Below are 13,114 nucleotides of genomic sequence, written 5' to 3'. Positions count from 1 at the left end.
TTTTTGCTTGGTTTTCGTTTTTTATCCTTTAACTCTCTGTTTTCTCTGTCTCTGTAAATTAGATATGTCTCTTATAAATAGCATTTAATTCATCCTGACAATCTGATTTTTTAAAAAATATCTTAACTGGAGAGTAATTCATTTACATTTATTGCGGTTACTGGTAAATTTGCTCTCTTATGTTTTCTCTTATTTCTCTTTCAAGTTTTCTTTTGAGTTGAATAAATTTATTTTTCATTTTATTATTTTCTTCCTGGTTTGGGAGTTATATATTAATTACTACTTTTAGTAAATACCTTTGAAATTTTAACATTCATGCCCCACCTAGTAAAGATTTGTACCCTCATCCTGAACAATACAAGGATTTTTAAATCAGTGTTCTTTATGCTTATGCTATTGCTATTTATAATTTTAGTGCCATCTTATTTATTTGTTTGATGATTCTATAAATTCACTGTTTCCGTCACTGAATGTTTTCAGTGTGTAGATTTATTTTCCCGTTTATTACTATTCCTTATTGCATCTTGATCCTTCCATCAAGTAAAATTTCTCTTCTTCCAAAAATACATGCTTGAAAAACTTCTGTGGTAAGAATGTATGGAAGGTAAACTCAGTTTTTGCCCTTCTAAGAATGTTATTTTGGCCTCTATCATCTTCAAATTTTGTTGGCTAGACAATTCTAGACTGGCAGTTATTTTCTTTCAGTACTTTGAAGATATTGTTCTACTTTCTTCTGGCTGCTTTTTCTGTCTCCTGTTGATTGTTTCCTAGAATTTGAACGTATACGTTCCATGTTGAACTCAATTTGTGAGCTTCCTCCTATTTCTAATGCTGGGGATTTGTTGTGGTTGGAATTTCTTGTAACCTGCATCCAATCTGGAAATTTTTTGTGGATTCACAATTAATACATTTCTCCCTTCCACCCAGAGCCACTAACCCAAGAGAGACACATTTGTTTCCTGTCTGCTTTTGTAGGACAGATTTTTTTTTTTCCTAGTTGTGTGACCTTTTCTCTGAGAGTGAAGCCTTTGCTGAGTTTTAGCTTTAAGCAGAGGTTTCTGCAGTCTTACTTCCATCCTACAAAGGCCCAAGGCTTTATGGTCCATTCCTCTGAGTGCAGCAGCCTGTGAAAACAGTAGCTCTAGGCCATTGGTGTTCAGTTGAAATTCCCACGGCTGTCAGCTTAAGCACTTGCTAGCTTCCTGATCTTGTTTTGTTTCTAATCTCAGAGTATTTCTTAGTTTCTTGCAAGCTCATCAGTTTTTAAGAGGTATCATGTGTGAGTGCATATAAATTTTTACATATATATGAGAGGATTTATTTTGTTGTTTACAATAATTTTTTGGGGATCTCTAAGTCTCTTCTTTGCCTTTTAATGGAAACGTTCTCTTGCCATTTTTTTATTCAAAAAATCACATTTTGTTTCTCCTGTGACTTCTTCCTGTAGGTGAGCAGTAGGTCATCCAGTCCCAGTGTCAGAATGATTACTACCTCAGGACCAACCTCAGAAAAGCCAACTCGAAGTCATCCATGGACCCCTGATGATTCCACAGGTGACCAGTCTGTTTCTTCATACTTATGAAATTGAATCAGTCATCTTTATGTTCATTTTCATTTGGCCATGTCATTACTCTAATGTTTACAAAGGCAGGCATTATACTGTTGTTTAGATTTTTATATTAAATAAACTATTTAGCAATACATGTTAAAATACCGTTTTGAATACAGAGACGGGGACTGCCTTGCCTTCTATATTTGTTTTTATCCAGATACTAAACATGTATTTTAAAGATTGTCTGGGCCGGGTGCGGTGGCTCACACTTGTAATCCCAGCACTTTGGGAGGCCAAGGCGGGCGGATCACGAGGTCAGGAGATCGAGACCACAGTGAAACCCCGTCTCTACTAAAAATACAAAAAATTAGCCGGGCGTGGTGGCGGGCGCCTGTAGTCCCAGCTACTCGGAGAGACTGAGGCAGGAGAATGGCGTGAACCCAGGAGGCGGAGATTGCAGTGAGCCGAGATTGCGCCACTGCGCTCCAGCCTGGGGGAAAGAGAGAGAACCCGCCTCGTCTCTCCGAGAAGCCGAAACAAAAAAAAAAAAAAGATTGTCTGTTTGGGGTTTTTTTCCAGTTGCGAAGCATATTGAATTCTTGGTACTTATCCTGTGATTTCCCTACTAGATTCATCCTACTAGATGATAGTGTAAAGTCATCATTTTTTCAGTAACCAAAATTGGAGAATGTTAAAAATCATCCTCATCATCTTCATCTCAGTCTTTTAAGGACACAAGATGTCACATACCTTAAGTTGAAAAAAATTTTGACCATTGACCTTTTGAATTGTTTTTAACTGATAAAAGATACCATTTTCAGTTGTACAAATATTCTATTAGACCTTTAGAAACCTGTGAAGAGTTATTAAAGCTCCCCAACATGAATAACTAACTGGTCACAATATTAGTATTAATGTCTACCCACCTAAAGGTAGTGATGACATCATTTCATTATGGGCAAACAGGAAATGATGTGCTATAATAGAATTAACTTTTCCCTAACTTTAAGAGAATACCTTGATAAATGCTTTTAAGTGTACTTATGAAATTTTTTATTTATATGATATTAAGTCATAAAGGGAAAGATGATCTCTTAGCCCTTGGAAAATTAAAGCATTTGATATTGTATATAAGATCGACTATGTTTTTAATAGTAACAATTATATTAAGTTTAAAAGCCAGCCTTCTATCTTTACAAACTAAAATACAACTCAAGTATTTATAGTTATCTGATGTGGTTTGGTCAAGTTTATAATTTAATTTAAAAAATTAACTGGGTGCTTTTTCTCTGTGTCATATAAGAGAGCCAACTATGTTTAGCCAGGGTGTAAGTTTAAATTTAGTGGTGGCAAAAACTCCTGTTTCACCCCTAGCACAGCCCAACCTAGGACTCTCCAGAGCATTCACCACTACATAGCACATGTGTAGAATTCATTATAGACTTGCTCGACCCCAGTGGTAGACAGGGAAATGCTCTTGCCCAATTTTATTATTAACATTCAGGTGATAGCAGCTCTTTTTGATTTCTGAACCCCCTGGCAAGGGAGTACGCTCTCTGACATTACAGCATTTGCCCAGGTCTGGTACTCAACTCAGCAGAGCCTCCTGTCTTCAGTCTACACTAATCTGTATATGCCAGTCAATAGTGTGGCAGATTGTGACTTCATGGGGGTAAAATAAAAAATGTTTAAGGCTCTCTCTCACATAACCGCTACATTTCTCCTTCATATGTTGCTTCTACCTTCCAACTCCTGTCCCATTGTTTTCTTTTTCTGTACCTAGAAACACCACAAAATACCAATTGCTAGAAATAATTTGCAATATCAGCTGAATTTTGTCTTTGCCTTGAAATATATTGCAAATGTGTGGCTATAATTTTGAATACATTTTAGGCCAGGCGCGGTGGCTCACTCCTGTAATCCCAACACTTTGGGAGGCCGAGGCGGGCGGATCACGAGGTCAGGAGATCCAGACCATCCTGGCTAACACGGTGAAACCCCGTCTCTACTAAAAAAATACAAAAAATTAGCTGGGCGAGGTGGCGGGCGCCTGTAGTCCCAGCTACGCGGGGGGCTGAGGCAGGAGAATGGCGTGAACCCCGGGGGGCGGAGCCTGCAGTGAGCCGAGATCGCGCCACTGCACTCCAGCCTGGGTGAAAGAGCGAGACTCTGTCTCAAAAAAAAAAAAATTTTTTTTGAATACATTTTAAAAATGGATGCTCTGGTTTAAGTTTATAATTAATTCAGCTTTGCAGTATTTCTAAGAAAAATATTGGTAACCAAGCTAAGAGAATAAATTAGGGAACAGATAGGTAAAGTCTTTTTCTTTGAAGGCCCACTGACCAAGGAAAAAATTAAGAGTGTAAACATAAGTTAAAGCGACCTAATTAAATTTTTTTAATTTGAGAGGTTTTTGTATATTTTCAGAGAAAGCTAAAGAGCATAACAATTTAATAATCATAGCCGATCATGAGTGCTCTTCAGTTCCTATTTATAATATAATGGGTATTTAAAAAGACACACATACTGGGAGAATCTAGTGAGAGAGATATCTAGACGCAGTAGAGGGAGCTGCAGAGGGGGAAGCTCACTGAAGAATTTTCACCTGTGCTTAGTACTTTGCATAGATGTATTAATATAAAGTATAAGGCATGGCCCCTTCCTTGCAGTCTGGTTAGAGTTATAATACTGACACATTAAAAATAAACTTATACGATATAATAACTTACTAAATTTATAGTACAAGCTGAGTGTTTTGATAGTTGTAAGAGAAATCAATTAAACAAGACCTGGCATAGTCTCTGACCTTTTCATAAAATGATGAGACTTTTTTTAGTAATAAAGCAGAAAGGAGAAGGCAACATTCCACTGAAGGGAATGCATACTCAAAGAATATGAGATAGTAACAAGTGTTGTGTTTGAGGGGTCAGAAAAGAGAGTTTGCCTAATTTAACCAAACCGACTTCAGCCTTGACATTCAGGAGAAGCAATTAGATTTGATTAGCAATTGAAACACACACACACACACCCCGCAAAAAACTTTCATTAAATAATCTTCCGATCTTTGACTAATTATTGCTAGTAGAGACTGGAAGTTCAATTTCAATTTAGTTTAAAAGTGAGAAAGTGAAATCCCACTTCCTTGTTTTAGAGAGAAGATGAAATTCAATGAAGGACTTTAAGTTCCCCACCATAGAAGGGCTTTAATTATTTGAATAACACAATCCTTGGACTTTTTTCCCACTCCCAGAATACCATGCAACATTGATGTATTATACTTAATTCTAAAATACATATCAGATACAGGGTGCTGATATAATAAGATATATAATGTATCAGTGATTTAAGAAATAATAATAGGAATGGAAATCTTAAATTGAAACTTTTTCAAGACACTTAAATTTTTCTAGTAAATCAGGAGGAAATCAGTCATTTTTAATCAGTTTTAGTTTTGTGGAAAGCAATGTTTACGTAGGAGCATAGTTTGAAACTACTGTTGGGGTGGGAGGAGAGTTGGTCAGAGAAATGACAAATTAAGTATATTTCTTGTTTAGCCACTTCAGAAAAACACACATTTATGTTAGTACTGTGTATGAGCTTTAAGGGTAAGTGCCTTAAGTCTCTACTGTTTTTCTGTATTGCCCTCCAATATTTAATAAACATTACTTTTTTAATATGAAATTCATACTATACTATTTTAAATTGTTCTTTCTAATTCTCCATTTATTCTGAATAATAATGATAACTACTGTCGTGTGGAGTGCTTAATATACGCCAGCATTCCATGGTGTTTCTCACATGCATTGTCTCATTTGGTCTGATTTCGCTAATTAGCTTTTGGAGTTTCTTACCAGCACATTCTCATTGGCTTTAGAAAAAAAGCAAAAAAAAAAAAACACCTGGAATATCAGTTAACAATAAATTAGAAGATTACTGAGCCAGCAACCCTTCTTGAGTTTTTTTGGATTGCATACAGTGCGTGTGCTGTCATCCTGACTTGCCTTTATCCACACCACTCCTTCAAGGAGTTATTCGTCAGAAAAAGGCTGAACAGCTCACTCATTTAGCTCATTTTTTCTCTACTAACAGTGGGAAAGCAACTACTTCTGAAGTAGAAAAGTCTGTATTGCTTCAGAGTTATTCTGCTTACCTCTGTAACTATTCTACATAACCATTAAAGTTGAGAAGAGACTGTCCCACGCATCTCATTCAAGTTGTGTGGCAGTTTTACCTCTTTTGATATATAAACAAAAGTATTCTATTGGAATAATTTTATAAAATTGACTGGGTGTTTGAATTAATCAACTTAACTGTTTTCGGCATGACATTGAGCCACAGGTTTCAACCTCATTTTGGTTCCTTACTGTTCATATTTGTAATACACTCTCATCACCAACATCTCGTTTTCTGCAGTGATTCTTACTGCGAAGGGCAGGTTGAGTGGTGGGGGTCACATTATAATCTATATAAATTGAAAATGATCCGCTGGAAGAGAATTTGTCTCTGCTTTCTCCCTTTCCCTGTTAAGGAACATTGATATTAGCAGAGTTGACATAGCCTTCTATAAAATAAACTTAGCATGATACAGAAAAGAGAAGGGGGCTTTGATTAGATAGGGTCAATTAAGACTGAATTTAAAATATAAAGATCTCATATCACTGTTTTTGTTTTTAATTAACTAAGCTTAGAAGCTCTAATATATTGTGTTCTATTCAGTTTATAGCCAACTTAAATTATAGGTATGAGAATATGATTACATTCTAATATATGGTAGATGAATATCCTTTTTTTAACCTTTAGAATTCAGAAATAGACTCTCCCATTACCAATAGCCATAACTTTTAATTTACGTATTATTTACTTTAGAGAAAAAAAAAGCATTTCATTCATGCTTTCTTGCTGTTCGTTTATAATTATTTGTGACAGAAAATGAATAAAATACATGCTTGAATTACAGATACCAATGGATCAGATAACTCCATCCCAATGGCTTATCTTACACTGGATCACCAACTACAGGTAGAGAAGTACTTTCTTATTGAAAGTTGACTTTTTTCTTCTTAGAGAGTTTAAGCTGACAATTGTGTTGCTACCTGTCATTGTATAGTCCTTAATTTATCCTTTTAGTTGGCCTCCTTAAACTTTCTAGAATCAAATCAAAATAATTCTCTTGGTTAAGTTAATCAAACTTTAAATTGGCAGAATCATATTCTTATCTTTTCAGTCATCTTAAAATCCTCCAGTATCTTTCTTTAGTACTGCTAAGCATTACATTTTCACTCTTTAATTTTAGTGCATTAAAACAAAACTCATAAGCTTATTTCCATTTAATACATTTGTGATACATTCTCATGTTCATAGTGACTGAAAATGTAAATAATATACTTCAGTGCCTCCTCATGAGTATGAGGGCTATAAACATCATTTAGTTTGATCCTGTTTGCAACCTGAAATGTCATACCAGAGACTACAACTCCAACAGTCGTGGTTCTCTGTAACAGACTGTTAAAACAGCAAGAGTAAATTTAAATGCTGAGTTAACTCTGACAAAAGGACACTGAGATTTTCTAGGGCATGGTTTAACACTTACTTTTAAAAGATCATTGCTTTAGTGCTCTAAAAATATATCACAGTCTCTGTCTTAACTCTCATCTTAGCTAGATATTGAAATTTGATTTAATTATGTTTTAACATTCCTGATTATTTTCAGCCTCTAGCACCGTGCCCAAACTCCAAAGAATCTATGGCAGTGTTTGAACAGCATTGTAAAATGGCACAAGAATATATGAAAGTTCAAACAGAAATTGCATTGTTATTACAGAGAAAGTAAGTTATTTTTATGAATAAAAATAAAAATACATTAGTATTTTGAGTTTAAAATATGATAAGGTGCAATGAAAACGTAGTTTTTAGAATTAGTCATTAAGTATACTTTCAACTTGTTTAAGCTTTAAGCACCCTTTTACTAAAAATTTTTTATGCAAAACTCAGTCTTTTTGACTATATCATATTAGTGCTATGGAAAATAAACTGGTGCTCTATACCCGTTGTTTTATGTTCTCAGAGCTGTTTAGATTTATTATTATAAAGATTTATTGTTTTCTTGTACATAGACAAAATAATTTGATTTACTAACATTCAGTTGTGCCTTATCTTAGAAACATTTTTGTAGATACATTTTTTCCAGGTGTATGTTTAGAATTGGATTACTTATTAAAAGACTGTATTTCATAACTGAGTGTTTTTCTGAGGAGTTATAGAAACTGCCCTCCTCCCTTTTTAAAGAAACCCAGTCTAATTTCCTCACTACTAAATTCATAATTCTTAAATATGTATGTATCTTCAGTTTTCTTAAGCATGACCTTCATGAAATTTTATACTTAGGAAACAATTATTGGTTGTAACTAAAATGAAGTGTTAAGGAAAAAATTTTGGCAACTTTATATATGTATGATAATAGGATTCCCTTCATTAATTTTAATCTAAATAAATGAAAGTTGTTTTTTTCTGAATTTGTGAAAAGCTTTCTGTATGTACTTCAAAAAAAAGAGAGAAGAAATTGTTTTATCACAATTTATTGATACAGTGATTTAAATGGAACCAACCTGGTATTTGAAAGGTAAGCCTAAATAGGAAATTAAATACTACAGTCTGGAAATCGTAGAAGTAATTATCGAACTGCTGGCACTTTATGTTGAAAAAGCTTGATTTCTTATTTCACGTATTTAACCTATACTTTTGCCATACTTTAATCATTTGAAAGAAGAATTCTATGCTGGAAAAAACAAATGGTGGATTAGGGTGTTGGCTGTGAAAACTATGACAGTTTTAATCAATTTTAAATACTTTCAGAAGTAGTATTAGGTAGTTATTTTACTTGAGGACTTTTTATTAATTATCCATTTATATCCAGTAACCTCACTTTAGGAAATGCTAAAGATGCATCTTTTTCGGGAATACTTAATAGTTCCCAAATAAAAAGGACTTAAATATTTAAGTTTATCAGACTATAAAAGAATGAGGGCCTTTCCTGAAAATGCTTGCAAATATAAGTGTTTTAAAATAAGTGGTACTTTGTCATTTTTCTCACTGCTTTAAAATGGGAAAAAGCTTTAAATTGGATAGCATTTATTTTAATTAGATGGCAAATTTTCTATTAACTTACCACCCTCTACTACAGTTAAGTAGGATTGTGACTTCAGAATGTGAATGAGTATAAAAGTAGAATGTGAAGGATAAAAACTTCATGATATTTTCCCATAGCCACATAGAACCCTTCCCACCCTTTTTTCATCCTTCCTACACAAAAAGAGGATAGAAAATGAAATTTTCCGAAACTTTTATTTTACCATCTTATCTGCTTCACTAGTTATCCAAGTACAGTTACTTAATAAAAGGATTATGATATTTGTATGATTACACTAGAAGTAGATGAGAGTTCCACCCCAGCCCATAATTATATTTGATTAGTGTACCTAAGATGCAAAATGATAAACCAAGAATAAAAATTCTCATTAATTGAGCTTCCACCATCAGCTAGTAAGGTATGAATTTTTCCATCATGTGTAATATTATGTGGTATTTGTTTGTAGGCAAGAACTAGTTGCAGAACTGGACCAGGATGAAAAGGACCAGCAAAATACATCTCGCCTGGTACAGGAACATAAAAAGCTTTTAGATGAAAACAAAAGTCTTTCTACTTACTACCAGCAATGCAAAAAACAACTAGAGGTCATCAGAAGTCAGCAGCAGAAACGACAAGGCACTTCATGATTCTCTGGGACCGTTACATTTTGAAATATGCAAAGAAAGACTTTTTTTTTGAGGAAAGGAAAACCTTATAATGACAATTCATGAGTGTTAGCTTTTTGGCGTGTTCTGAATGCCAACTGCCTATATTTGCTGCATTTGTTTCATTGTTTATTTTCCTTTACTCATGGTGGACATACAATTTTACTGTTTCATTGCATAACATGGTAGCATCTGTGACTTGAATGAGCAGCACTTTGCAACTTCAAAACAGGTGCAGTGAACTGTGGCTGTATATGCATGCTCATTGTGTGAAGGCTAGCCTAACAGAGCAGGAGGTATCAAACTAGCTGCTATGTGCAAACATCGTCCATTTTTTCATATTAGAGGTGGAACCTCAAGAATGACTTTATTCTTGTATCTCATCTCAAAATATTAATAATTTTTTCCCAAAAGATGGTATATACCAAGTTAAAGACAGGGTATTATAAATTTAGAGTGATCGGTGGTATATTACGGAAATACGGAACCTTTAGGGATAGTTCTGTGTAAGGGCTTTGATGCCAGCATCCTTGGATCAGTACTGAACTCAGTTCCATCCGTAAAATATGTAAAGGTAAGTGGCAGCTGCTCTATTTAATGGAAGCAGTTTTACCGGATTTTGTTAGACTAAAATTTGATTGTGATACATTGAACAAAATGGAACTCTTTTTTTTTTTTTAAGGAGTAAAGATTTTTAATTCTGTGATTGTGTGTATGTGTGTTGAAACTGTAAAGCTTTTATGACTCTAATATTAATCTCTTAAATGAAATTAAAAGGCAAAAGAACATGATTGAGCTTAAATGATCATTTCTTCCTGCAGTGATTCTTGGATTGTTTTCTCATGTATTTGGGAAAAAAAAATGAAGAAAAATAATGGAAAATGGAAGTAATTACTCCAGCTAAAAAAGGCTCGGGCTTAGATTTCTTTTTATGATACCAAATGAGAAATAAACCAGGCAAATCAGAAGGAAGTTAAAGAAGTAAATATAAATTCAACAAGTATCCTAATTATCCTGGATATTGGAATATTTGATTTTCCTTACAATCCCATTCTAGAATGCCTGCCGCCTTTCAACACTTTTAAGAGAATTTCAACACTTATAGAGTATTTATATTGTTAACAGTAATTTTGCTACCAAAACCTTCAGAATAACTTTAATAATAAAATGACATTGAAATAATAGACTATACAAACTATATTTTTTCAGTTGGTGTTAAAATAAGTCATATTTTGATACCAATACAAGATGTCTTTTTTAAATAAGGATGTCATCAATCTGATTTTTATAGCATTAATGTTTTAAGAAGAAAAAGTTCAGAATGAAAGCATTAATTGCTGTGATTATTAGAATTCTATCATGACTGTATTGTAGTTTTTGCTCTATTCCAGATAAGCAAGATCTAAGAAGTTATCAAAACTATTCTTTAAAATGCTAAAGCAGGTAACTTTTTCTTCCATTATTTTTTCCTCCTACTGCTGAGTTTTATAATGAATTCCTTGTGTATACAAGCAATACAGGTGAAGGACAGTTTGTACTAAACTGTTATTTTTAGCTTCTTCAAAAGCTATTTTAGAAAGCTTCCTGGAAATAAATGTCTTCTATCATTTAATTTAAATAAAAGGAGTGTTATTGTTCCCAAATTTGATTACCTAGCTGAAACAGATATTGGGTTCAGCATAGTAATAGTAAAATAAAATTGGCAGAGAAAATAACTGTAGACTAGGATAAAGCATGACTCCTCCATAGCATTGTTGCTTGTATGTACATCTGTCACTCCACTGAAAGGGACCTAGTCACTTTAAAGAGGCCTTTTATCTCAGAGCACGAGATATCCAAGCGTGAATGCTAAGGCTTGATGTTTCCATTAGGATTTAGCATTCGAGATTTCAGATTTTATTTATAGTCATTGATGTGTTTTGCTGTATCATAACACATTTAAAGGGAAATTTTATTATGGTTTTTACATGTAGTCATTTCATAAAAATATCCAAATAGGTAAATGGAAGAAAATAGTAGATTTTAGTCATGGTACCAAATGCAAGAGGCTGTTGAACAGTTGCTTGTTTGTTTACAGTAAGTTCCTTGGGATTTTCAGTACTGTAGTTGCCCTGGACATTGAGTACAGTTCAGCCTTACTCTGTTTTTAAGTAGTTGTGTTGTCAATTTCATGCTTTTAAGTCCTGATGATCCCTGGAGATGGGAGAAAAAGATACCCAGGGATAATTAAATCCACAGCCAGTTTCATCAGTGTCCTCATCCATCAAACCTGCAAATAAAAATGTTAACAAGGAGCCAAACTTATTCGTTCTGGTTTTACAATTTATTTTGACTATTTTTTGGGGTGGAAATTGCAAACAGCCAAGCAAGTGGCTGGAATGCCCCAGTCTAAGAAATTCAAAAACAATCACTGAGTAAGCCCTAATTATATTTGACTCTTGCCTCCAGGGAAAGCAAGCAAGCTTTTCTCTAATCTAGAGGGAAGTATTCGTGAGCAATAAAAATCACTTTTTTGAGTTGAATAATAATCAGTTAAGAATATTTACCATATAGCAACACAACATATAAAGATTTGTTAAAAGTTGTTTACAAATGTTTGACTATTTTTGCTGAAGTATTTTAGAGTATTGAATGTCTTCTCTCTTCAAGTTTCTTTCATGTTCCTAATTTCAGCTCCTGTAGCCAGAGATCACAGGTCTTCCCTGTGAAACTTTGGTTTCTTTCTATAAATGTGTGTGGTTTTCAGCGCTCAACTCCTGTCTTCAAAATGGTAGTAAGTTCTACTTCTACTTCTGTTATTCAGAACATTTTATGTCAAATGATGTAATGCAGAAATCCTTGTGCATATTTGTAACTGAAGGAAGCTTTTTAGATTTATTTTTGTTTTTAATAAAATTCAGATTCCTATTCTAAACTGGTACATAAAAGTGGTGAATGACTTGTATCAGCAAATGAGCTGTGAAGTGTTCTGCTTTAGCACCATGTTTACCTTACACAGAACCTAGTAAAAACTGAAATGTCACTTTTGTACGATAATCATGGTTTTTAAGAGGCTGGGTAATTGGCCAGTTAACACATCATCTCTTGCATTTCAAAATTTTGTGTTAAATGGAGCTCTTCACAATTTCATTCTATGAAGCACAACACATCATACATTGCTAAGTGATTCTTCTCATCAGAAAGCTGATTTCTTAGAGCATTTCTAAGTTAAATTAGGTGTTTCATTCATTTTTCAACCTGCTGGCTTTCCAACCTAAACACATGCACACATTCTTATAAACTCTACCTTCATTTTAGTAAATCCATCCATTCATTTGCTCATTCTTTTAATAAATATTTGTTTATCATATATTATAAACTGCACTGCTATTACCAATACCAAGTTACATGTCCATTTCAGTCACACAGTAGTTAGATGGTATTCCCATCTTACAGATAGGAAAATAGGCTCCTAAAGGTTAAGACTTCTGCCTGAGTCTGCTTTTCCATCATCATCTGTTTCAGGCAGAATCTCATGCATGGGGACACTGTGGCCACTATTAGTCCATGATGCAAAGAAGAGCATAAGAAAAATCTTAGATTGAATGGCAAACAAAGGAATAGAACAAGATAACTTATAACTAGAAGATGCAGGGGCTTTGTGACCGCTCTATAGATAGCAACAAAGCCAACATTGAGACCCACCCCCATGTCTTTTAAAACCCAAGTCTGTGGTCTTTGCCATGCTGTAATTTTAAATGCTCTCCAAATTCTGAGGTGATTTAGCTTTCA

General features: G+C 34.1%; 1 protein-coding gene across 4 annotated transcripts in view; it reads left to right on the top strand.

Moving 5' to 3' along the window:
• Positions 1-12,730, top strand: part of MAP3K7 (mitogen-activated protein kinase kinase kinase 7) — a 74,526-nt gene extending 61,796 nt beyond the window's left edge. For 2 of the 4 annotated variants that reach the window (XM_032155434.2, XM_032155413.2), the window contains 4 exons: positions 1,448-1,553; positions 6,510-6,571; positions 7,263-7,378; positions 9,145-10,134. In XM_032155434.2, the coding sequence (XP_032011325.1) occupies positions 1,448-1,553; positions 6,510-6,571; positions 7,263-7,378; positions 9,145-9,325 (465 nt within the window). In that variant the 3' untranslated portion in view covers positions 9,326-10,134. Of the gene's footprint in view, positions 1-1,447; positions 1,554-6,509; positions 6,572-7,262; positions 7,379-9,144; positions 10,135-10,734; positions 11,467-12,016 lie in introns of those variants that run through there. The other 2 variants (XR_004248347.2, XR_004248346.2) reach the window with 2 other exon arrangements.
• The last annotated feature ends 384 nt before the right edge of the window (positions 12,731-13,114 follow it).

Source organism: Hylobates moloch, unplaced genomic scaffold (assembly GCF_009828535.3).
Source record: "Hylobates moloch isolate HMO894 unplaced genomic scaffold, HMol_V3 SCAFFOLD_2, whole genome shotgun sequence".
Lineage (NCBI taxonomy): Eukaryota > Metazoa > Chordata > Mammalia > Primates > Hylobatidae > Hylobates > Hylobates moloch.
This window is presented reverse-complemented; position numbering and strand designations above follow the sequence as displayed.